Source organism: Eschrichtius robustus, chromosome 18 (assembly GCF_028021215.1).
Source record: "Eschrichtius robustus isolate mEscRob2 chromosome 18, mEscRob2.pri, whole genome shotgun sequence".
NCBI lineage: Eukaryota > Metazoa > Chordata > Mammalia > Artiodactyla > Eschrichtiidae > Eschrichtius > Eschrichtius robustus.
In genome coordinates this window covers 71,352,146-71,376,578 of record NC_090841.1, presented here as the reverse complement: position 1 = coordinate 71,376,578, position 24,433 = coordinate 71,352,146, and the positions used below count along the sequence as shown (strand labels likewise).

Genomic DNA, 24,433 nt, shown 5'->3' with positions numbered 1-24,433 from the left:
TATAGAAAACCCTAAAGACTCCACACAACAACTACTAGAACTAATAAACGAATTCAGCAAGGAAGCAGGATACAAGATTAACATACAGAAATCGGTTGCATTTCTTTTTTTTTTTTTCTTTTAATTATTTATTTATTTTTGGCTGTGTTGGGTCTTCGTTCCTGCGCGAGGGCTTCCTCCAGTTGTGGCGAGCGGGGGGCCACTCTTCATCGCGGTGCGCGGGCCTCTCACTGTCGCGGCCTCTCTTGTTGCGGAGCACAGGCTCCAGACGCGCAGGCTCAGTAGCTGCGGCTCACGGGCCCAGTTGCTCTGCGGCATGTGGGATCCTCCCAGACCAGGGCTCGAACCCGCGTCCCCTGCATTGGCAGGCGGACTCTCAACCACTGTGCCACCAGGGAAGCCCGGTTGCATTTCTTTACACTAACAATGAAATAATCAGAAAGGGAATGTAAAAAAAACACTATCTTATAAAAATTACACTCCCCAAAATAAAATGCTTAGGAATAAACCTGACCAAGGAGGTGAAAGACTTACACACTGAGAAGTATAAAGCATTAACAAAGTAAACTGAAGATGAATCAAAGAAATGGAAAGATATCCCATGACCTTGAATTGGAAGAATTAATATTGTTAAAATGGCCATACTACCCAAAGCAATCTACAGATTTAATGGGATCCCTATCAATTTACTCATGATATTTTTCACAGAACTAGAACAAATAATCCTAAAATTTATATGGAACCATAAAAGACCCAGAGAATTGCCAAAGCAATCCTGAAGAAAAAGAACAAAGCAGGAGGCATAACCCTCCCAGACTTCAGACACTACTGCAAAAGCTACAGTAATCAAAATGGTGTGGTATTGGCACACAAACAGACATATGGATCAACAGAACAGAATAGAGAGCCCAGAAATAAACCCACACACCTACAGCCAATTAATCTTTGACAAAGGAGGCAAGAATATACAATGGAAAAAAAGAAGAATCTTCAGCCAGTGGTGTCGGGAAAGTTGGACAGCCGCATGTAAATCAATGAAGTTAGAACACACCCTCACACCATACACAAAAATAAACTCAAAATGGCTTAAGGACTTAAACATAAGACATGACACCATAAAACTCCTAGAAGAGATCGCAGGCAAAACATTCTCTGACATAAATCATAGCAATGTTTTCCTAGGTCAGTCTCCTAAGGCAATAGAAATAAAAACAGAAATAAAAAACGGGACCTAATCAAACTTACAAGCTTTTGCACAGCAAAGGAAATCATAAACAAAACGAAAAGACAACCTACAGAATGGCAGAAGATGTGTGCAAACTATGCGACCGACAAGGGCTTAATTTCCAAAATATACAAACAGCTCATACAGCTCAACAACATCAACAACAAAAAAACAAACAACCCAATCGAAAAATGAGCAGAAGACCTAAATAGACATTTCTCCAAAGAAGAAATACAGACGGCCAATAAGCACAGAAAAAGATGTTCAATGTCACTAACTGTTAGAGAAGTGCAAATCAAAACTACAATGAGGTACCACCTCACACCGGTCAGAATGGCCATCGTTAAAAAGTCTACAAATAACAAATAATGGAGAGGGTGTGGAGAAAAGGGAACCCTCCTACACTGTTGATGGGAATGTAAGTTGGTGCAGCCATTATGGAAAACAGTATGGAGGTTCCACAGAAAACTAACAACAGAATTACCATATGATCCAGCAATCTCACTCCTGGGCATATATCCAGACAAAACTCTTATTCAAAAAGATACATGCTCCCTCCCCTATGTTCACAGCAGCACTATTCACAATAGCCGAGACATGGAAACAAGCTAAATGTCCACTGACAGATGAATGGATAGATGCAGATTTGCAGCAACTTGGATGCAACTAGAGATTATCACACTAAGTGAAGTAAGTCAGAAAAAGAAAGACAAATACCATATGATACCACTTATATGTGGAATTTAAAATATGACACAAATGAACCTACTTATGAAACAGAAACAGACTCATAAACATAAAGAACAGACTTGTGGTTGCCAAGGGGGAGGGGGCTGGGGAGGGATGGAGTGGGAGGTTGGGGTGAGCAGGTGTAAGCTTTTATATACAGGATGGATAAACAACAAGGTCCTACTCTCTAGCACAGGAACCGTATTCAATATCCTATAATGGAAAAGAACATTTAAAAAAAGAATGTATATATATGTGTAACTAAATCACTTTGCGGTACCACAGAAATTATCACAACGTTGTACATCAACTATACTCCAATAAAAATTTTAAAAAAGAGAAGTACCGGTTACTCAGAGATTTTCTGAGTAAAACCACATTAGCCATGAATATATAGCCTGAGACCCATTCAGTTTTCCTTCTACCTAATTCTTCAGGAGTAACCTGAGTTTCTGATCTGTGCTCTTCAGAGCTGCTCGGTCACCTGCCATCTTTTTTCTAATCTTTATTCTTCCTCTTGAGGAAAAGTAAAAAGAAAGGAAAAGGACTTGACGTAACACAATTTTATCAACTGCCTCTCTAGCAAGTAATGGACTATACTTGCTAAGTAGGATTACTCTAGCAAGTGCACAGACATTCATAATAAATAATCCTGTCACTCAGAAGCATGAATGTCACAATGATTTTGTTTTTACTTGCCCTGGTATAAAGCATGTTTTCCCTTTTGCTCAGGTTATTAGGAAGCTAAAAGGTACACTTAGGGCTCACATATAACTAACTCAACCTGTTGTTAATTCTTTCTTATAGCTTATAAACAAGTTTCTTACATACATATTTTTAACTGTTCAGGTTATTTCCTAAAGTTTAGTACTATAACACTTCTCAAAACATTTTTCCAGATGAACAGAGTAAGAAAACAAAAGTAATAAATACAAATTACTTGAACAGATTTCCTAAAAGGTTTCAGAGTACTTTCTCCAATAACGTCCAAACTTTTCTGCTCATTTATTCTGTTTTAAATGATCTCACATACCTTGAATTTTCCTCTTCTTGAAAACGATGTGCTCTTAATTGGGATGCCACAAACAAGGATGAAGCTATTGCCAATAACTGGTTTCTCTCATTCTCTGTTAACTGGTGTCCTGAGTGAAATCAACCAGTCAGTCAATCAATCACACGCATAATGCTAACATCTATGCTTCTATATTACAGAATTATTAGTCATTCAAACAAGTATTTTATCAAGCATCTCTTATGGAGCTAGTATTGTACCAGACACTGGGCTGTGCCAGAGGGAAAGGAGGGAGCAAGATGGTTCAAATAAAACAAAGACCCCTGCTCACTGGAAGTTTATAGTCTAATTTGGGAAACAAGATATTAAACAGATGCACAGAACAAAACAATTGCAAATAAGAAAACTACTCACAGAGATCTCTAGGAAAAACTTAGGGCTCCTCATATCTGCTCCTCCTTATCACTCCCCACCCCAAATTTTACTTCTAAGGAGAGAGAGGATAACATGAGGAAAAGGAGTGTTGCCGGTCAAGGACAGTGTGGCTGGGCCACGTTTTCTAATGTGAAGGACTAAAAGAAAATAAATACGTGATTCTCTTGCCTCTATACTTACAGTCAGGGTTTGAATCCCAGTCAATCAACCAAACAACCAATCCATTTCTCTCTCCCTCTTTAATTCACTCTTCTTACCGTAATACAGCTGGACCTGGGGGCAGTGGTCTAGCCTGACAAGCCCGGGGAAGACTCCCTGGTCTGGCTGAGTGTGGTGCAGCGGGGAAATCTGCTCTATGTGCATAATAATTCCTCAAGAAGTGTGTGAGTCAAGGCAGAACTGGATACTCCAGGGTCTGCCAGCTAACACATCCCCCTGAGTGCTCTGTAATCTCACCACAACTTCTGACACTATTTATTTACCACCATGCTATGTACAGATAATAGAGTTTATGAGCTGGTACAGGATAGGCAATTTGAGTGCTAGATCATCAGCACTAAGACGCTACTTGTACAATTCAACAAAGAAAAAACGATCAGGTAGTTATTTAAATTTATCGGAAAGAAATGAAGTAATTTCAACGCTATGTCTTAAAAAATTATTCAGAACAGAAATAAGACTAAAAATATTCACAACTAGAACATAAAGACTTTCCAGATCGGCAGCACATTTTTCTACGGAGAGGCGCTCCATGAAAATGAAAGGTGCAGTGTTTCATGACACTGAAGGGAAAGGAAAGCCCCAGTAACCCATTCTTCGAGACAAACCTAGGAGCACCATAAACTATGTAACACCAGTGTGGGACGTCTCGTTGGTCTGGGAATTCAGTAACAGAACCCTCAATGGCCTAATAAACCACATTCCTACAGGCTTTGAAAAGTTCCTAATCATCCCCAACACTTAAGCAGTGATGGAAACATTCCATATGCTTCCATAATAAACTACCCTACATGAGGATTACAGAAATTTGGTCTCGGTCTTCTCAAAAACATACCATCTATACAAGAGCGGTTCTCAAAGTATGGCCTGGGGATTACTGGGAGTCCCCAAGAGCCCTCTGGGGGTTCTGCAAGGTCAAAACTATCTTCATAATAATGCTAAGACTTATTTGCTTTTTTCCCTCTCATTTTTTCAGGAGTATACTGTGGAGGTTCCCTGATCCAAGAGATATGACGTGTGATGACATCACTACTCTGATGTCAACATATAATGGATTTACTATTGTTACTCTGAAAATGAATTAATAATTATTTTTAAGGTTCCTAAGTTTTAATTTACAATATAGCAAGTATATAACCACAAAAGCTCTTTGCGGTATAAAGAGGAGCAGTGCTTCTCAAACCTCACCGTGCATCAGAATCGCCTGGATTAAAGCACAGATTCCCGAGCTCTACCTGCAGAGAATGACGGGTAGTAGGTCTGAGGTGGGACCCAGTAACTTGCATTTCCAAGAAGCTCCAGAGTGCTGCTGAAGCTACATTTCTACGGATCTCACTGTGAACAGAAGTGGTTTAGACTCATGTTTATCGAACTGTGAAATACAAACCACTTAGTAGTTCATGAAACCAGTTCAGTGGGTCAGACCAGCAAAACAAGTTAAGAGAGCACTTTGCTCATACTGTTTTTCACGAGTGTGTGTATCCTAAGTCATGCTGTAATATATATTTACTACAGTGGTTCACAAAGTTGTCACTTCTCTAGACACATCTGCACAACATGTATCGCCAACAGAAAAAAAGGCAAAGCATCGGAATCCTTTAAACTGTAAGATGCTAAATCCGTGTTTCATTTGTCTAACAAATTATTAGATGTACTGACTCAGACAATATTAAGGAGAATCCCAAATAAAATCGAACATCATCACATCTCACAGGCAAATTGACACAATGCATAGCAACTTTAACCCTTTTACTGATACTGGAACAGATTCTCAAATTTTACCAATGGCTAATTCTCAATAAATTTGTCTGATATAAGCATACTAAAGACTTCTTGTCTTCTACAATTGAACTAAATTTGTTTCTACAATATTTTTAAGAATCTCAGGTAATTGTAATAGGGAAGTACTGCAAATATCGTCTACTCTATATCCTCCATGCAGTGTGGGTGTCTCTTCTACTGCAATGTTGGACAGATCGCTATATATGACCTACAGAACCCCTACAATATAGGAAAATGAAAAGTTCTTACAAGGATTTCTAAATCATTAGCCAGTCACTTCTCATACTGAGTTAGACTGTTTCTTTGTGATTTCCACCCATCGATCTGACTTTTCTAACCTAAAGTAACACTGAATAATTCTATTTCCCTCCTACACTTGTACATCACCAATCTAGACTGCAGTTACACATCCTGAAACTCGTTAAATAAAAGAACTATTATATCCGGACCACTCCTGGAGTACTCTGGCCATGTCAGAAGAGGGGTATTCAGGTCCAAAAAGGCAATGCATCAGAGATTCTATCATAACCAAGGATATCTTATCCTTTATATTGTACTTTTTATATGTAGAGGCTTTGCAGTATATTTTAATGTATAGAAGCCAATTTTCCTCTTTACTTTTCATAATCTCCTTGGCTGTTCTTGGAAATCTATGATTACATATAAGCTTTTAAATCGCTTATGTAGTAAGCCTTGTGAATCTAACTGGAATTATATAAAATCTGTGTATTAATCTGGGAAAGACTGGCACTCATATATACTGAGTCCCCCCAAAAAATAACTGATTTTTTCCCCCATGTTTTCAGATTGTGTTTCTTGTTCCTTGACAAGATTTTATAGTTGTCTCCACATAGGTTCTATGTCTTTCCTATTAAATTTTCTCTGCAGTCTTACAAGATATTACAGTTAATAAGAAAAGGTTTGGTTTTCTCCATTTTCATTTCAAGCTAGATCTCACACAAAAAAAGAGTCACTGACTTGGCATACTGTTCTTGTTGCATTCAGCCACCTTGCCAAATTTGCTCATTAAGTCTAGAAGTTTTTAGCAGGATCTTCTGGGTTTTCTAGAATATAATCATATCTGGAAAAAAAAAAAAAAGACTTTGTCTCTTCTTTTAAAAATATTTACACCAACTACTTCCTTTTTTTCCTTTTTTATCCTCAAACAATATTTAATAATAATGGTAATTTTATAGTAGACCTCATTTTGTTCCTGATTTTAAGGGAAATGATTTTAGCATTTCATCATGCAAAATGAAGCTTTTTATTAGCTTTCAGTAAGTAGCCTTTTAATCAAATTTAATCAGTTTACTTTTTGTTTTATTAGAAATGGGTTATTAGAAAAGAGTTTCATTAGATATGGCTACTGAATTTTTATCAAATACCTTTCTAACATCTATTTTTTTTATAAGCCATCAGGAGTTTTGATTTTATTTTAACTGCAATGGATACCCATTAACAGAGGTGGGTTTTTTTTTTAACTTTGAGGTATAATTTGCATATAATAAATGCATCCATTTTAAGTGTACAGTTCAGTGAATTTTGACAAAGGTATATGCCCACATAAACACCACAATCTACACAGAATTTTCCATCACCCTAAAATGTTCCCTCGCACCTCTTCCCAGTCAACATCCCTGTCTCTGCTTTCCCTCTGTGGCCCCAGGTTACTAGATTCTTTTCTAGTTTCATAAAAATGGAGAAACATTTCATAATGTTTCTGGGATTCATCCATGCTGTTGAATGACTCAGTAGTCTGTTCCATGTTAATGCTGAGTAGTACTCCCCAGCATGGGTATACCGCCATTTGTTTAGCCATTCACTCACTGAGGGCTTCCAAAGTAAGGGAGAAGGTTTGATTTGGTTCTAAAAGTTAACCTTAGCTGCTGAATGAAGAATAAATTGGAATGTGCAATGGCAGCAGTAAGGAAGCCAGTGAAGAGGCTCTTCTGAGTCCAGGCAAAAGTACAGCAGCCCAGGCTAGCTTGGTGTTGAGTCAGTCACACTTGCATTCAATTTCTGTTCTAGGGCGAATAAGCTGAGATGAGCGCACTTCATTCATGTTTCTGAGCAGGTTCTCACCTGTAAAACGCTGCAGAGTTGCTAGGAGGGGAGCTGAGAATGCACGCTGCCTGCTAACTCACTGGAATGTAAGTCCCGTGAGGGCAGCAAGTTCTTTTGCTGACTGATAAATCCTAAGCATCTAGAAGTTTGGGACCTAAATGAGTGTATTTAAATTCTTCTTGTCCTTTTGTCAAATGTGAATGTAAACTAAGAGAGCTGTACAATTCAACACCTGTTTTTCACCTCTCTGCCAACCCTGGTTGGGAAGACTCACAGGCATGACTCTGGGCATCTGCAGGAGGCAGAAGAGGTTGAGAACCTCCAGCCTTGCACATACAACAGATGCAGCCAAAAGCGCTCTCGCAGCTGAGGTCTTCAACAGGTGAAGGTCTAAGGTTTCTCAAACCCACCTCTTGACCTTGAGAGCATTAAAGCTTAAAACCCCTTCTGCAATGTCAGCGAGTCAGGGAGCAGGGGATCTCTGGTGAAGACATGGCTGGAAAAAGGTGCGGCTCTTGGTTTTAGAAAGCCTTTGGCTTTTTAAAAATAATTTCACCTCTAGAGCTTAGACTACTGCCTTTGATGTAGTGGGTTCAGCAAATATTTGCAACTGAAAGGAGAAAAACTTCTTCCTCACAATTAACGCTCACCTTCTTAACCTTTCGGGGGGATAATTTCAAACAAAGCCCAAAGCCCTAAACGATGTCTATGGTCTCCACTCCAATGGTTACTGGAGGTCAACCCCCTGTGGCAGCACCTCTGTGATGTGCCTCTGTAAACCTCATGCTATTACCCACCCTCATTTGCATGACCCAGTTTCTAAGAAGCCAGATCTGTGTTCTCCTAAGTGGTTTTAGTCCTATTGTCTATTTTTAATACTCATTTGGTGGTTCCTTTTAAATCTAGTGTAGTATGAAACATTTTTGATAGGTGTCCTGATACTGATCTGTGCATGCTCTCTCTTTCTGGGATGCAGCTTTGCTGACCGTTGGCTTCATGGGTAGAGTAATCTGGTGGGATCATTTTGTTGGGGGAATCTTTGGGTAATCTAAGGGCTGCTTAGATTTTTCAGAGAAAGATATTCTACTATTGTGCCTGTGCGTGTCTGCCTGCCAGCACTCTGGGAACCAAGTGGAGAACAGGGCTGGGAGCAGAAAGTGTCACCACATTATGTCCATATTCACTTGATCCTCTGCCAACTCTGCCTGGTGTCGCTCAGTATAAAGACTGTTTTGTTCTCTATAGGGAAGAACCTCCAAGCTTTTGCCAGGGTGGAGGAGACAGTGTCACCCTGCTTTGAAGAATGAAGGAGGTGATATGGAGAAAATCTTCCAGAGATTTTAGACCAATATTCCCTCCTTTGGGAGTTTTCCAAGTTACTGGAACTAACTAATAATTACTGAGACTTCTGAAGGGTTCCACAGTGACAAAGAGCTACTTCTCAGTTTTTCATATTGTCAGCTTAGGATTCCACATTTTTAGGTTGCTAAGTCAGTTAAGAATCACCCTTCAGCTTTACATTTTCTAAAATCATCTCTCTTTCTTCCTTGTGGGCTTGTGTCTTTAAAAAACTCAATTTAGGGGGTTTTGGGATGAGGAAAAAGGTGTATATTTAAGCTATCATCTTAACCACAAATTGGTTAAAGTATTTTCTTCAGTAATTTCCTCAAAATGGGTATATGTGATGGTATATCTCTGAACTTTTATTTTAAAATCTCTCTTTTCACATTGACACATGAGGGATATCTTAGTTGGGTACAGTACTCTTGGAACAAGTTCTTTCCTATGGAACAGATACTCAGTTTAAGGTTCTCTAATCTCCAGTTTATAGAGCCTGAAGATGATTTCATTCTACATTCTTTGCATATAACGTTTTTCTCTCTAGAAGCTGTAAAAAGTTTTTTGTTCTTGATATGCCTAGAGTAGTTACTCTTTTTCATTAATCCTGTCTGAAACTCAGTGAGTCTTTCCAATAACATCTCAAGCCTTTCTTAAGAACAGTGAAAAAAAAAAAAAAAAAAAAAACTCCCTTATTATTTCTTTTAAAATTAACCTTTCCTTGTCGATTTTATTTCATGAAACTCTTATTATTTACACATACAATCTCTTGGCACTTCTCTCTACATCTCTCATCATTTCGCACATTTCATTCTCTCTACCTTTCTGCTACATATTTTGAGATACTTCTTCCATGTATTTTTTTGGGTCACTATAATTTTGTTCTTAGCAGTCCTTTCACTTTGCTGAAATGTTTCATTTCTAAAACTCACAGTTTTTTGTACTCCTCTAATTTAATACCCTTAAGTGTTCTCACAATTTTTCAGTCAGTGCAGTCATCTGCCTCCCATACCTGCAGGTCTAAAACTGAGTACTTCCTGTCTTCAGGGATTCTTCTAGGTCTCCCTCCCTAGATAGGTAATCTTCTTCCTTTGTATGCAAATGACTCTGTTTGCTCCCAATAGTCAGGTCAAAGTATAGGCAGTGGTTTGCTGGTAAATGTTTAATAACCAACTGGGGTGTGAAGGAAGAAGTGCGGTAGTGTGCAGCATTTGCCGATTTCCTTACTGTAAGTACTTTCTCCAAGGCTGATTTCAAACCACCAACATCACATCAAAGAAGATGGATTAGGAAGAGATACACACAGTGGCTCTCCTGAGGCAGTATGACAACCCCTGCACCTACGGAAGAGAGTCCTTGGAGAGGTGTTTCAATAGTCTACACTACCTCATCCTTGAAGCCATCCTTGATTCCCCAAATTGCAACTAGTTTCTTTTTTCTCCGCTCCAAGACACTTTGCTTATATCTTCTTCACCTTAGCACCTCTTTTATTCTGTCCTGTAGTGTAGTTAGTTCTTTACATGTTTATTTCCCTAATGATATAACCACTTTAAGGACAGGGAAAATATATGATTTCTCTTTGATTTTCTTCTAGAGAAGAAATTATTTATTGAATGATTTTAATGACTGAATTTTTAAAGGCAACACTTCAGTCACATATTTACCACTTTTAAAGGTACAGAAATACTTGACTAAATTCAAAGGGAAAAAATAAAGAGAAGTGTAATTAATAGTAGACTTCTTGTGCTAAATCAAAGTTGTCTAAACATTCTGCAACGAAGAGAAAGATAATTCTAATGATTTCTTTTGATGGGGCTGGTGGTTCAAGTGTAACAAGGCAGCAGAGAAGTAAGTCCAAAACGTCCATTCTAGGCTAACTGAAATACTTCTTAAAATATCTTCCTCTTCAATTTTCCCTTTATTTCAAAATCAAAATATCTACTTCTCCATTTTCCATTTATTTTTCAGAATCAAAGGAAAATACCTTTTCAACATCAGCATCTAATAAGTTGACGTGAAGAACAAATTCTTGTGTATTCTATTTTTAAATTTTAGACACAATCATTTCAAAGTTCAGTCTAAGAGACTTTAGTAACACTGTCCTAGTCTACAAATAAACTTGGGATAATATACATATATAATAAAAGAATTTAATGCAGTCATAAAAACAGGCACTTGCCTATGAATAGTGTCTAGGATAGCTGGACAGATGGGAAGCAGATGGGTAATCCCAAAGGGGCAAAATGACTCAGCCTCAAACATATGGATAAGATCCTGGATTAACTTCAGTTGCCACTTCCTGCTGTCTCTTTCAGGCACATATATCAAACAATCAAAGATGATACAGTTTAATATATCTAAGACCTGCTCTGGGGAAAAATCGGGAAGGAGAAATACAGTAATCTGAAGAAGAAGAACAAGAGGTAGTAGCCATTCAGAGAAGAAAGAACTGACATGAAAATAATATGAAGGAATAAAATAAGCAGTAGACATTAAGAATGGCAAATATAGGTGTGTACTTTTAAACTGTTATATCGTACATATTGAACAGAGAATATGACACATACAGCATACTCTGAAAACTTCTGTGGTTTATGAATTTGAATCCTAGCACAATTGAATGAGTGTTGAAACCACTAAGTTAAACACTAAGTTTAATTTCTGGCTTTATTATATTACTGGTCACTTAGCCTTATCAGTCTTTCTGGGCTTTGGTCTCCTCACATGTAAAATGAAGGATGAGATTAAAAATTGCTAAAGGCCTTCTAACAACTTATAACAATTTAAAAATTGTTATGCATAAGAAACAGAATTATGGTGTCTGTGCTGATAATTGCCTGCCAAAAAAGAAATGTAATACATTAAGTTTATTACAGCAAACTGCAATATTTGGTTTTAAGAAAATTTCTGAGTTCTCTTGAGAATTTGGAACATTTTCAATTGCTGCTAAATGTATAGCACATAGTACCCAACTCCAATTAGAAATTTTAAATGCTCCATTTTCTTTTCCATGGTAATGGGATATAATACCAAATACGTATAAACACATGTATAAATGTGTGTATGTATATATAAATACCCATGCACACATACAATATGTGTGTTCTAAAGGTTCCCTTAAGTTTTGACCTGTTGTCTCCTTCCGCCTACTGTTTCATGTAAGCCAGGCAGACACAAAAGCACATGGAAATCTGAGTCCACTTCACAACTGACAATAACTTTTAATTAAAACTTTGGAAAGGACAAGAAGCCGAAATGTTAGGATCAAAATAAAACCAATTTGTAATCTGGACACATGTACAGTTAAGTAAAAATAGTCAAGGTAATACCTTCTCACCCATACTATGAACAAGATTCTTTTCCCTTACTAAAAACCATTGAATTGTACACTTTTAATTGTATGGTATGTGACTCGTATCTCAGTAAAGCCATGATAAAAAAAAAAGAATCATCTAAATCAAAAAAAAAAAAGATTCTTTTCCTTAATTCAACAAATATTTATTTAATGTCTGTTTTAGTTGCTAGTGATACAATAAAAAGCAATAACATTAAGTGGTTCCTGGCTTCATGAAACCAACAGATATTAATGAAATAATCACACAAGAACAAAAGTGCTATCATGTTAAGGTTGTAATTTATATTTTTAAAAATTCGAAAGTTCAGGAAAAAGAACCTGATGATTCATTAGTCTCTGTTTTAAGTTTATAAATAAAAATAAAACACGTTCTTTATTTTTCTTGGTACTAATGATAAAGCCCTGTGACAATAAAGTTGTGAAAGAACAATCAAATCAGAAATCTCCAGTTATTCTTATGAAAACTCTGTGTTATAAATTCTGATGCAATAAGTTGCTTTGTAAATGTATTCAATGAAGCTGACCTGAATCTATATACGGCACCTAAAATGAAGGAGTCATTTTATATACTAAAACACTTTAAATGGATATAAAGAACACTTAAAATTTGTGAGAGAAGACTTAATCTTCATATGTCCCCAAGTTCATTAGAAACATAGGTAGAGTCTTTCACGTGAGTAACATTTCTGGTAAGTCTCATGTTAAGTCCTGTCAGTGTCTTAATACCACGTTAACCATGTTTTCAATGCTCACTCAAGGGTTTTCTCTGTCTCTCACTTAATGAGCCATTTTTCTACTACCTGGAAACACTCACTGATAACTTTGCAGTGCTAAGTTTCATAGTCCACTCACTAATTTATTCAAAACTCGTGTTTCAGAATAAAGCCATCATCTTCTTAGACATCCCCGTTTTCATTAATAGGAATAGCACCTAGTAGTCTGAAATTTTCTGTGCTAATTTTCATAAAGATACAGTTTTAATATTAAAGAAGAGTTCCTGTATATACTCCTATCAGCGAGGAATACAAACCTGTATTGACTTTCAGAAACACAACATTCCACATACTAGCTGAATTTCTCACTCAACAAAATTACAGATTATTACACATTCATGAGTCACTCACGAATACTCAAAATCATGAATGTCTATAGTCTAGGATACTCTAAGTATATCAATAAATCAAGTACAATATAGGCCCAAGGCCCTAATTTCAGAATAAAGTATATACTGTAATAAAGTATAAAAAATAATAACTTCAATACACTAAAATACTTCAATATATACAAACCTTTAAAGCCATCAGGATACACATCAGAAAGAAATTTAGTGTTGATGTCTCCTTTTACAAAGCGTGAGTTGATTATCACCTCTCGAAGTAATGCAATATTATGTGTAACACCTAAAAATAAAATGATAACAGGCTGAATTAAAAACAATGAGCCTGTTAAAAATCTAATTCCTATTATCTGGAGAAATTTATCATCAGTATCCTATGGCCTAGCAAAAAACCATGCAAGACTACTTACCTCCTTGATTTCAACTGACAACAAAAAATGTCTGAACTTGAGGTAGCAATAAAACTCTGAATGCAAATTTAAGAAATTCAATGGGGAAATCAATGTCTTTTCAATAAATGTTAGAACTACTAGATACACATTTGGGAAAAACAGAAAATGAACCTCAACCCTAACTCACAGCATACATAAAAATTAACTCAAATTGGGTCACAAACCTAAAACTATAAGACTTACAGAAGGAAATCAGGAGAAAAATCTGTTACCTTGAGGTAGGGAACAGAATCTTAGATAGTACACAAAACCCATGAACCATGAAAAGAATATCAACAAATTATACTCCATCAAAATTTAAAAGTCTGCTCTTCAAAGGATGTAGTAAAGAAAATGAAATGGCAAGCCACAGAGAAAATATTCACAACACATATCTCAAATAAAGAACTTGTACCTGGTATATATAAAGAATGCTAACAATATAATAATAAGATGACAAGCAAACCAGGTAAAAAAAGATAGGCAAAAGATCTAAGGAGACATTTCACAAAATATATACAAATGGCCAGTAAGCACAGGAGAAGATGTTCAACATCACTGTCAAAGAAATACAATGAGATATACCCAAACACCAATTTAAGTGGTTAAAGGTTAAAAGACAGCTAATACTAAGTGTCGGCGAGAATGTGGAACAAGTGGAACTGTCACCACCTGTGTGGGTGACAGGGAACAAATTGGTACGTTTTACAGTTTACTTCCACTTTGGACTGCCTGGCAGTTTCTTTAAAAGTTAAACATATACTCACCATATGATTCAGACAATTCACTCCTAAGTATTTACCCAAGTTAAAATAAAAGCATATGCCTATACAAACACTTACACACACAGGTTAACAGCTTTATGTGCAAAGTCAAAAACTGGAAACAATCTAAATGTCCATCAACAGTGAATGGATTAACAAAATGTGGTTTGTCCATATAATGGAAATCTACTCAGCAATAAAAGGAAGTGAGTCCCCCAATACACACAACAAGGATGAATCTCAAAATATTATGCTGAATTAAAGAAGCAAGACCAGAAACAATGCATACTGAATGCAACCTACAGAAAGCGGATCATGTGGTTGCATTAGGACAGGGTTGGAGAGAGGGTGGAGAGGCAAAGGCCATGAGGAAACTTTGGGAGATGACAAAAATGGTATTTTGATTGTGGTGATGGTTTCACAGGTGTATACATACATATGTCAAAACTCATCAAATTGAATACTTTAAATATGAGAAGTTTATTATATGTCAAGTATACTTCAAAATAAGTACAGAAGGAGAAGGAGGGCTGGGGCGGGGGGCGGGGGCGGTGGGACGGGAGGGGAGGAGGGAAAGGGAGAGGACAAAGAGGACGAGAAGAAGAAAAAAGCCTGTGATCAAGTAGAAAAAACTGAGCCTAGTACACAATGACTATTCCAAAGTAAAGTTTAGATAAGTAACTACCACAAGAGGGATATGAATGGTATGAGGAGGATTCTGTGATACAGAAAGACTTTATGAAGGGAGTAGATTACAAAGATATTAAATAGGAGTAAAAGGTAAAGCGAAGAGGCATCTCAAAACCAGGGAAAGCAAGAATTAGAGTAGGTGTCCACTAAAAGGGTGACTGGAGCATAAGAGAGCTGAAGTTGAAGTAAACAGACAGGTTTGCTAATTCCTTCCAATTCTTTAACCCACTCTTGCATAGTTCTAATTTGTACCACTATACTTCGTAACAAACCTGGAAAGCCTGATTCTGTTCTTGCTTGTTCTTGATCTGATTCAAGTCTTATAGAATCCTCACTTATACAAGAATAATTACAAAGTAAGCAAAGAATCACTCAGGTTCAAGCACCTGATCTACCTCTCACCTTGAGTAAGCTATTTAAACTCTCGAAGTTTTAGTTTCCTCATTTGTGAAATGGTGATAATAATAGTCTAGTTAGTATGATTGTCATGAGGTACAAATGAAATAACGTTTAACACAATGCCAGGCACTCAAATAGGTGCATTATTATTACTGTGCTTATTATTATCCTTTTATATGAGAATAAATATAGAGCAGAAGACAACATGTAATAAACATCAGACAGAAGCTGTACAGCATCCTAAGCCTCAGCACTGACCTACCTACCTAACTTCTAGTTAATATTCTGTAAGAATGCAGCTCCACAAATTTAAGCTTATCGCTATTTCCATCTGGAGGGGGTATCCATCCTATAAGGCAAGGAAGGATCAGCGAACTATGGCTTGCGGGTCAAATCGTAAATAAGGTTTTATTGAAACCCAGCAGTGTTTATATACGGTTGTCTTCATGCTAAACAGTAGAGCCCAGTAGTTGCAACAGAGACCATGTGACCCACAAAGTCTAAGATATTTATTCTCTGGCCCTTTACCAAAAGTTTGCCCACACCTGCTGTGAAGTTTTAACAACGTTGATGTTCTGAGCAGATTAATCTCTCTCTCTCTCAACATTTTCTCCACACCTACTACTCATGCAGGAGTTAGATGTCACGGGAAGGAACACAAAAGCAAACAGTATGGTACATGCTTTGGGAGAACTTTCAGTAACCAGTTATAGAATATTACAAGGCAAAAGGAGACAAAAATAAGAAAATTGTGATCCAGAGAGACTGAATCATTCATCTAATGTTTAGTACAATATAAGTTACAACAGTAATATATGTAAAAAAAAAAAAAATTTTTTTTAAACAGAAGTATATTGTGACAGACTGCAGGTTTCCTCTAAAATTTGCTTTTTATTTTTTCCACAATAGAATCTTAGCTGAACAAAAGACCACCCAGACACAGACTCCATTTCCCCATCTATCTTATAGCTAGACATGGCAAACCAATTCCTAGACAAGAGACTACAGTTAAAGTGATGTATCCGACTCCAGCCTCATTTACATGAAAAAAAGAACTGCCAGAACTTCCTTTCCTTCCCTTTTCCTAAGGGCTTCCTGATATAGCAGGAACTCAGCTTTGGCAATGCAGATGAAGAGGAGCAACAGGGTCAGTGTGCGGATGAGCAGAGGCGGGAAGAGACAGATGTGTGTGTATCTCCTGAAATGACCACAGGAAACTAACTTGCCCCATCAGACCAGCCAGACTGTTAAGGGAGAAGTGAATAAATTTCTATCTTATTTATACCACTGGATTTAAGAATCTTTGTTACAGCAGGTTACCCTGTACCCTAATGTGTACATATGGGGGAGAAGGTCATACTTTTTGATATGACTTCCTATCTCTGAGCCAACAAATGTTAACAACTTAATACAGCCTTCCAGGCACTTTTCTATGCATCCCTTTGTACTAGACCATACCAGCAACCATATGGAAAATTCTTAGCATCTCTCTTCCTGACTCAGAAGACATTACGTGTCTAAAATTTTATAAAATCCAATTTTCAATCTATTCAAACTACTTCAAAACATTTAGAGAAAGTTCCAAAATTCAAATTTTAATGCTATTCCTTTAGCTACACAAATATTCCATGGGAGAAGTTATCCTAGACAATGATCTAATAAATATCTTTCCCAGCACATGCCCAGGAGAAATGCATAGTTATCCCAACCTCGCGTTGTGGATAACGACTTGGCCCATATTCAATAACTAACGTTTTGAAGGACTTTTGTAATTATGTACATTTCTATGAGGAATTACTGAAAGGTATAAAAACTTCTGATTGCATCAATATATCTAACAAATCATTGCAAAAAGTTGACATTTACCTATATTATAGGTGATATTTTGATAGACAAAAATGAAGAGCAATTAATTAAAAGCAAAGTGTTAGGATGCTTAGAAAGACAAACTAGGTAGGCAAGAATTTAAATAGAATATTCCTTGAAAAGAGTTCAGGCTATAAAAGGGAGATGAATCCCTCTGTCATATGTTTTACAAACAGACAAAACTAAACCACTTTAGAAGAAGAAAAGAGTTACAACTTGCCGGAGAGATTTATATGCATAGTAAATGACAGATGTGGTGTTCCAAGAAGAGGAAAGTATTTGTGACTTACACAAACTTTCCTGGCTGGGAAAGAAAACAGAGAAAGATGCAGAAGGACACAAAGATGGGTAATATTAGGGAGGAACTTAAAGTATCTAAGACCTTTCACTGTGGTAAAAAGTAAGTGGATACCACCAGGTATTTCTATGAAGAGGATTGAAAGAAGGACACCATGGCCAAAGCGTATGAGCAAAGAGAACGGTGCACCGGAAAAGTCAAACAGGGGCATTCAGGGTCTGACAGCCATGCAAAGATTTCACTTTACCTTGAGAGCACCCAGAGTGGTTGAAATAGGGTAGACATGACTAGATCTGCGCACTCCAGGAATCTCTGGCTGCTACTGCAAAAGGGATTGGGAAGAGTCAAGACCGAAGATGGGAAAAAGCAAGCTGACAGTTGCAGGAGACACGTTGAAAAACGGTCAGGCCTCAGACCACAGCTAGGGAGTGGACAACACAGAAGGAGAAAAGCAGCCAGAGTTGAAAGATATTTGGGAGGCAGACAGGGCTTGGTGATTCAGTGGACGTAAGGATGGGGGAGGTGAGTCAAGGGCCAACACCCGAACTTCTGGCTCCGCAACATCATAGAAGATGGTATTTACAGAAAAGGAATAGGTTGAAAGGAAAAAACCTGATGCATCTTTTGCAAGTTAAATTAGAGATGCCTGTGAGATGAGACTGATAATGTCTAAACGATCAGAGTTCAGACTAGCACGCAGATTAGAATGTGTATACATCAGAATATAGAGGTCACGGAGGTGGGCAATCACATGAAGGAGTCCAGAACAGAATGTGAAACACAGAAGTGCAAGACAAATCCAGCAATGTGTGAATTATCTGCATATAATAACTGAAGTTTTGGAAAACATAAGATCCTAAAGGAGGGACTGGACAGGATGAATGTTAGAAGATCAAGGTGCGGCTATAATTTTATTTCCAAAATACAATGTTCTTATGTACAAATTAACGATTCAGAATGTTTCAATTTATAAGCTTTTTTGCGTAAACAGTAAATAACTTAGAAAGACGACACTCTAATCCTCACGATTTCTGTCCTTTCTTCCTCCAGTTAAATAAAAATAATACTGTTCACTTTACATGCACCATATTCTGTATTTAAACTCTACTGGCTTTCCTGTTACAGCCTAACGCTGGTATAAATTGCCTTGCTCTCTGTGTGGCCAATGCCAGAATGGTTGGCATCGGACTCTGTCTTCAGTAAAATACAACACAACTTCCAGAAATAGTTAATGATAATTTGAACAAAAATAAGATTATTTTCTGATGCCAGTGATCAATTCATGACCATGACATCCAAAAAATTTAAATGCATGCAGTTTTACAGGATAAATGATGTTCTACTTTAATTCCATATTCAAAGTTGAAAAAGAGGTGATTTTAGAAAATGTAACTCAAAAGAATCATAAGCAAATATTAATTTACATTTTGGACATCAAAGAACAGAGCTGCTCCAGCACACAAACGAAGCATGGACTTTTAAAAATCTTTCTACTTCAATAGTAAATACAGCATGAAAATACAGACTTTTACCTTGCTAAATAGTGTTTCAGGAATAAAATTAATACACAAGAGCATTTTCCCTTTAACGTTCTCTGAGTAAAATATTACATATTACTATGCAATGTTATATATTACTAGTCATTATCTATTATTCTTTCCTAAGGACCGTAAGGTAAAACAATGGCTAATGGCAGACAACCAAAATCTAGATCCCTCAACTGACTGCTCCAAAAACTACTGTAAATTAATTAATTCTAAAGCCAAATAAGGGAATAATCAAAAATTATTTTATATCTAAAAGCTCAAAAGATCAGATAAATGATAAAAAGCATTGAACTGTTAAAAGATATCCTACATATCTGAAAGTTACCATTTTGTATTTAGTTTACTTTCCATGTTTCAGTTAAGACAACGCTATTATATAAATTGATCTTGTTCAAACAATGAGCGGATAGTAGAGGTACTCTCAGGCTTAGTTTGTAACTTTTACGATATTATTAATCACATACTCATAAAAATTATGACTCTGAGATTTGGACTGGGAATTGAGGATGACCTCTGCCAAAGTTCACGAGGTCCCATCTGTATGGGAAATCACGACCAGGCCACAGAAGAGAGGACCCCTAGGAGCAGCTTTCTCCTGACTACCTGCTGGTTCCAAAACACTGGCCAGACATTAGCTGCACACACTGCCAGGATCAAACAGAGGCCAAAAGCCACTGCGTATTTCATGGGGACTCAGAAATTAACTTTAACCAAATTACATTTTTGCTCTAAAGAATCTTTATCTTAACAAAAGCTCACAATCAGCTCGGGAAAAAAGAAAAAATCATTTGAACAACTAAACAGTTATAAAACTAAACAGTAAACTGTCCACTTTCTGTTCTTCATAAAACAACTTTTTAACCCCTCTATCCTTTAGAATTAGTCAGATGAATGATATTTAAGTACAAATCACAAATGCTTCTCTGTTTTTATTCCTTGAATGTTAGCTTTGGGAGGAGGGAAGCACGTGGCTCCTCTTCACTTATTTTTTAAAACTTTTCATTTTGGAGTATTTTCAGAATTACAGAAAATTCACAAAAACAGTACAAAGAGTTACTGTATGTCCTTTACCCAGATTCTCCAAATGTTAATATCTGACCACATTTGTTTGCTTTGTCATTGTCTCTTTGTCTCTCTTTTTATGTATACACACACACAATTTTTTTTCTTAAATATTTGAGGGTAAGTTGCAGATAAGATGCACTTTACCTCTAAATACTTCAGTGTACATTTCCTAAAACCAAGCTGAGTCTCTTCTGTAATCGCAGTACAATGACCAGATCAAAAAATTAACACTGATAGTAGTATCATTATCTAGTCTACAGACCTTATTCAAATTTCACCAGTTGTCCTATTTATGACCTTTACTACAAAAGGAAAACTTTTTTTCTGGTCCAGGAACTAATCCAGGATCACACGTTGCATTTAGTTGTCATGTGTCCTTAGTTTCCTTTGATGTAGATAAGTTGATCCATTTTTTTGTTTTTTGACCTTGACATTTTGAAGAGTACAACGCATTTATATTGTACACTTTCTTTCAGTTTGGTTTGCCTGTTTCCTCGTGATTATATTCATGTTACACATTTTTTGGCAAGAATATCACAGAAAGAATGTGTACTTTTCAGTGCATCATATCAAGAGGTGCATGATACTGATTTGTCCCATTACCAGTGATATTAACTTTAATCATTTGGGTAGGTTGCTAGGTTTCTCCATTTTAAAGGTACTATTTGTCCCATTGTAATTAATTAGTTATCACCTGAGGCGATATTATGAAACTAAGCAAATACCTGTCTCTCATCATAACTTTCATCCACTAATTTTAGCATCAATCATTGATGATTCTTACCCAAACAATTTGGTGTTTGCCAAGTACTGATTCTTCTACACTTGTTAGTTTAAAATCTACTGTAAGGAAGAGCTGTGAGCTCCACCCTCACGTATCTTTCTTACCTATTTGTATCAGTATAAATTCACGGACTTATATTTTATTTCATGGGTTTTAATCTATTGCTAGCATTATTCATTTTGTTGCTGAGGTTTTTCCCAGATTGGCCAGCGGAAGCCCCTGAAAGCTGGTTCCTGTGTCTTTTTGACACATCACCATTTTTTGAACACTTGATTACGTTCTTGTATAAGATCTTTCAGGCTCACCTTATACTCTTCCTGAAAGGAGCCGTTCTGTCCAGGAGTGCAGGTTCCATTTATGGGGGGTGGTACTGAGAAAACCAGACCTGGGCGCTTAGTGTGCTCCTCGCTCTGGGTGTCAGTGCTGCTGTGACCTCTCAGCAGGACAGCAGTTCTCAATCATTTGGCATGACTGTCCCCTCACGGGACATACGGCAACGTCTGGAAGTATGTGGTTGTCACAACTTAGGCGAGGCTGCTGTCATTTAGTGGGTAGAGGCCAAGGGTGTTGCTAAACACCCTACAATGCACAGGACAGGACAGCGCTCCCCACAGCAAAGGTGTGTCTACCCCAGACGTCAATGGTGCTGCAGTTGAGAAATCCTGAGCTAGAGGGCATGTGTATGTGTGTACACACACACAATTACAAATGCGGTAACATACAGTTATATATTTATCTTTCAATCTAGGTTAAGCAGTATGAATTCACACTGAACTTCCAATTCAACACCATGGGGTTCATTCCACACTTTTCCATTCCCATATCTGTAACTCCTTTCTCTGACAGTGAGAAACTTGGCTCTTCTTATCCACCATACATGTGTTTATTTCCTCAGTCCCAGAATATACATAAACTGGTTTCAGAACTGCTAACCGATGAACTAGGAAAAACAAACCTACTAACTAGAGTTTAATATTTGTTTATACATATTTTATCTCTGCCTTGAGGGTATCCAGTAAAAATACTATTAAAAGTTATTTAGGGGGCTTCCCTGGTGGCACAGTGGTTGAGAGTCTCCCTGCCAATGCAGGGAACACGGGTTCGAGCCCTGGTCTGGGAGGATCCCACATGCCGCGGAGCAACTGGGCCCGTGAGCCACAACTACTGAGCCTGAGCATCTGGAGCCTGTGCTCCGCAACAAGAGAGGCCGCGATAGTGAGAGGCCCGCGCACCGCGATGAAGAGTGGTCCCCGCTCGCCGCAACTAGAGAAAGCCCTCGCACAGAAACGAAGACCCAGCACAGCCATAAATAAATAAATAAATAAATTTAAAAATGGTCAAAAAAAAAAAAGTTATTTAGATTAGCTTTTTTTGTCCCCCTCCTTCAGCATGATTGTATTATTCATATAGTCCTGTCCATTTGTTTGTATTCCATTTTGAGTTTTTTCCACTGGAACATTAATGATTTTATTTATTTATTTTTAAATATTAAAATGGATCCAGAAGTCAGAAATATACAAAAATGTATAATCAAAGAAGTCTTTCTCTTTCTTCCCATGTACTGTTTCCCATCCCCCAATCACTTCCACCAGATCATACCTCCACCTCCTATACGTATGTCATCTTATTAGTTCTGGTCTTGTGTACGTGCGTGTGCTTCCAAAAATGAGCAGATACATGTATATATTCTTATTTCTCCTAGTTGTCTGCTGCCAATATCTATTTTCCTTTCCTTCAATAAGAGAAATGCTACACTCTGCCTGAGGATATGGCCACCCTGTATCAACTACATCTCCCATTTTCCGAGCATCTAGGTATGACCACCTAGACTAACCACCAATAGGACAAGAGCAGAAATAAAGGGTGCTTTCTAGGTTATGCCCTGAAAAACAGTGAGCGTGAACTCCCCTGTCCCTGCTCTCTTCCTGCTGAGGCTGGATGATGGGCATGAAAGCAGCCACTTTGGACCCCCAAATGAAACTCATCTGCTGTGAGTCACCCTACTGGCCCTTGACAACCCCTTTCTCAACTGTTACATGGAAGAGACATTAAACTGCGTCTTTCTTAGGTCACTGTATTTTTGATTCTCACTGTCACAACTGCTTAGACTAGCTTAACTATGAAAGGTCTTCAGGTGGGAAGAAGATGGTGCATACCAGTAAATGAAGACAACAGTCAAGCAGGAAAAAAGGGGGCCTGAGAGAAAGTGGTATAAATCAGACTGCAGAGTCCATGCAGAGGCAATGGGAAGACACTAAAGCAGGGAAGTGATCACTGGCTTTGTACTTTAGAAAGATTATTCTGTGCATACTGAAGAATGGATTGATGTAGTAAAGAGTACTTGCAGAGAACCCAATCAGGAAGCTACTGCACTCATCCATGATATAGATAGTGTTGGCTTGGGACTACAGGGCCAGAGGAAAATAAAAAGACTCAAAAGTTAACTAGATGAAGTGTATAGACCCAGCCCCCTCAGACTGCCTTTGAGACCACTTTTCTGAGCCCAAGTGCTCACTGCCGTTACTTCAGGGACTCTGCATCCGTTACCAGAAGTACAAGCTTCCCTGCCCATCCTCGGAACCTCAGATAACTCAACCACCTCCTCCCTCCCCAAACACCTGCTCCCTCTTTTCCAGGCCTTTCCACAATACCTTCTGAGAGCGCGCTCCCTGATCAGTTGGGTCTACCACAGACCCGGCATCTTCATGGGACATTCCACTCACCTCCTTCCCTCACCTGAAATACTCAACGCCCTCAGGGACCTCACTTCTCCAGCAACCCTCACTGCCACTTACAAAACATTACCTCTTCTAATCCTTAGAAAAACTTCCGTTTCCTTGAGGTTTATTTTCTCTGCTCAGGAAAACCTTCTCCAATTCTCTGTCATCTATCAACATCCTTGCACAGTGCAATATTCTCTAAAGAATTTATGTTACCCAACTCATGACCTTCCCTCTGCTCCTAACTCATATCACCCATGTGGATGAGCCACACAACATTATCTCGGCTCCGTTCTTAGGATCTCATGTCAAATAATCTGTTCTTCCACTTTAGCCACCTGGTCCCATAATCACACCCTGAAATCACCTAATGTTCAGTAACTGCACCACTTTCAAAATCACCAATTCAAAATACATCACTTTCCAACGGCAATCCCCATCTTTCCAGCTTATTTCCCAAGTGCCTTCTCTGGGCCAATACTGAAACTTCCAATCTAGAATGTGAGACATTCTATATGTCAACTGCTCCTGACTCTTCTGAAGAGTTAATGTTAAGACATACAAAGAGGGCAAGAAAATAAAGAGACATAACC

The 24,433-nt window shown here is 37.8% G+C and overlaps 1 protein-coding gene across 5 annotated transcripts in view; it reads right to left on the bottom strand.

Annotated features, from left to right (window-relative positions):
• PCCA (propionyl-CoA carboxylase subunit alpha) overlaps positions 1-24,433 on the bottom strand; it is a 373,607-nt gene that overhangs the window by 163,518 nt on the left and 185,656 nt on the right. For all 5 annotated transcript variants that reach the window (XM_068526624.1, XM_068526626.1, XM_068526625.1 and 2 more), the window contains 2 exons: positions 13,449-13,559; positions 2,988-3,096 (listed from right to left, as the gene is read on the bottom strand). In XM_068526624.1, the coding sequence (XP_068382725.1) occupies positions 2,988-3,096; positions 13,449-13,559 (220 nt within the window). The remainder of the gene's footprint in view (positions 1-2,987; positions 3,097-13,448; positions 13,560-24,433) is intronic.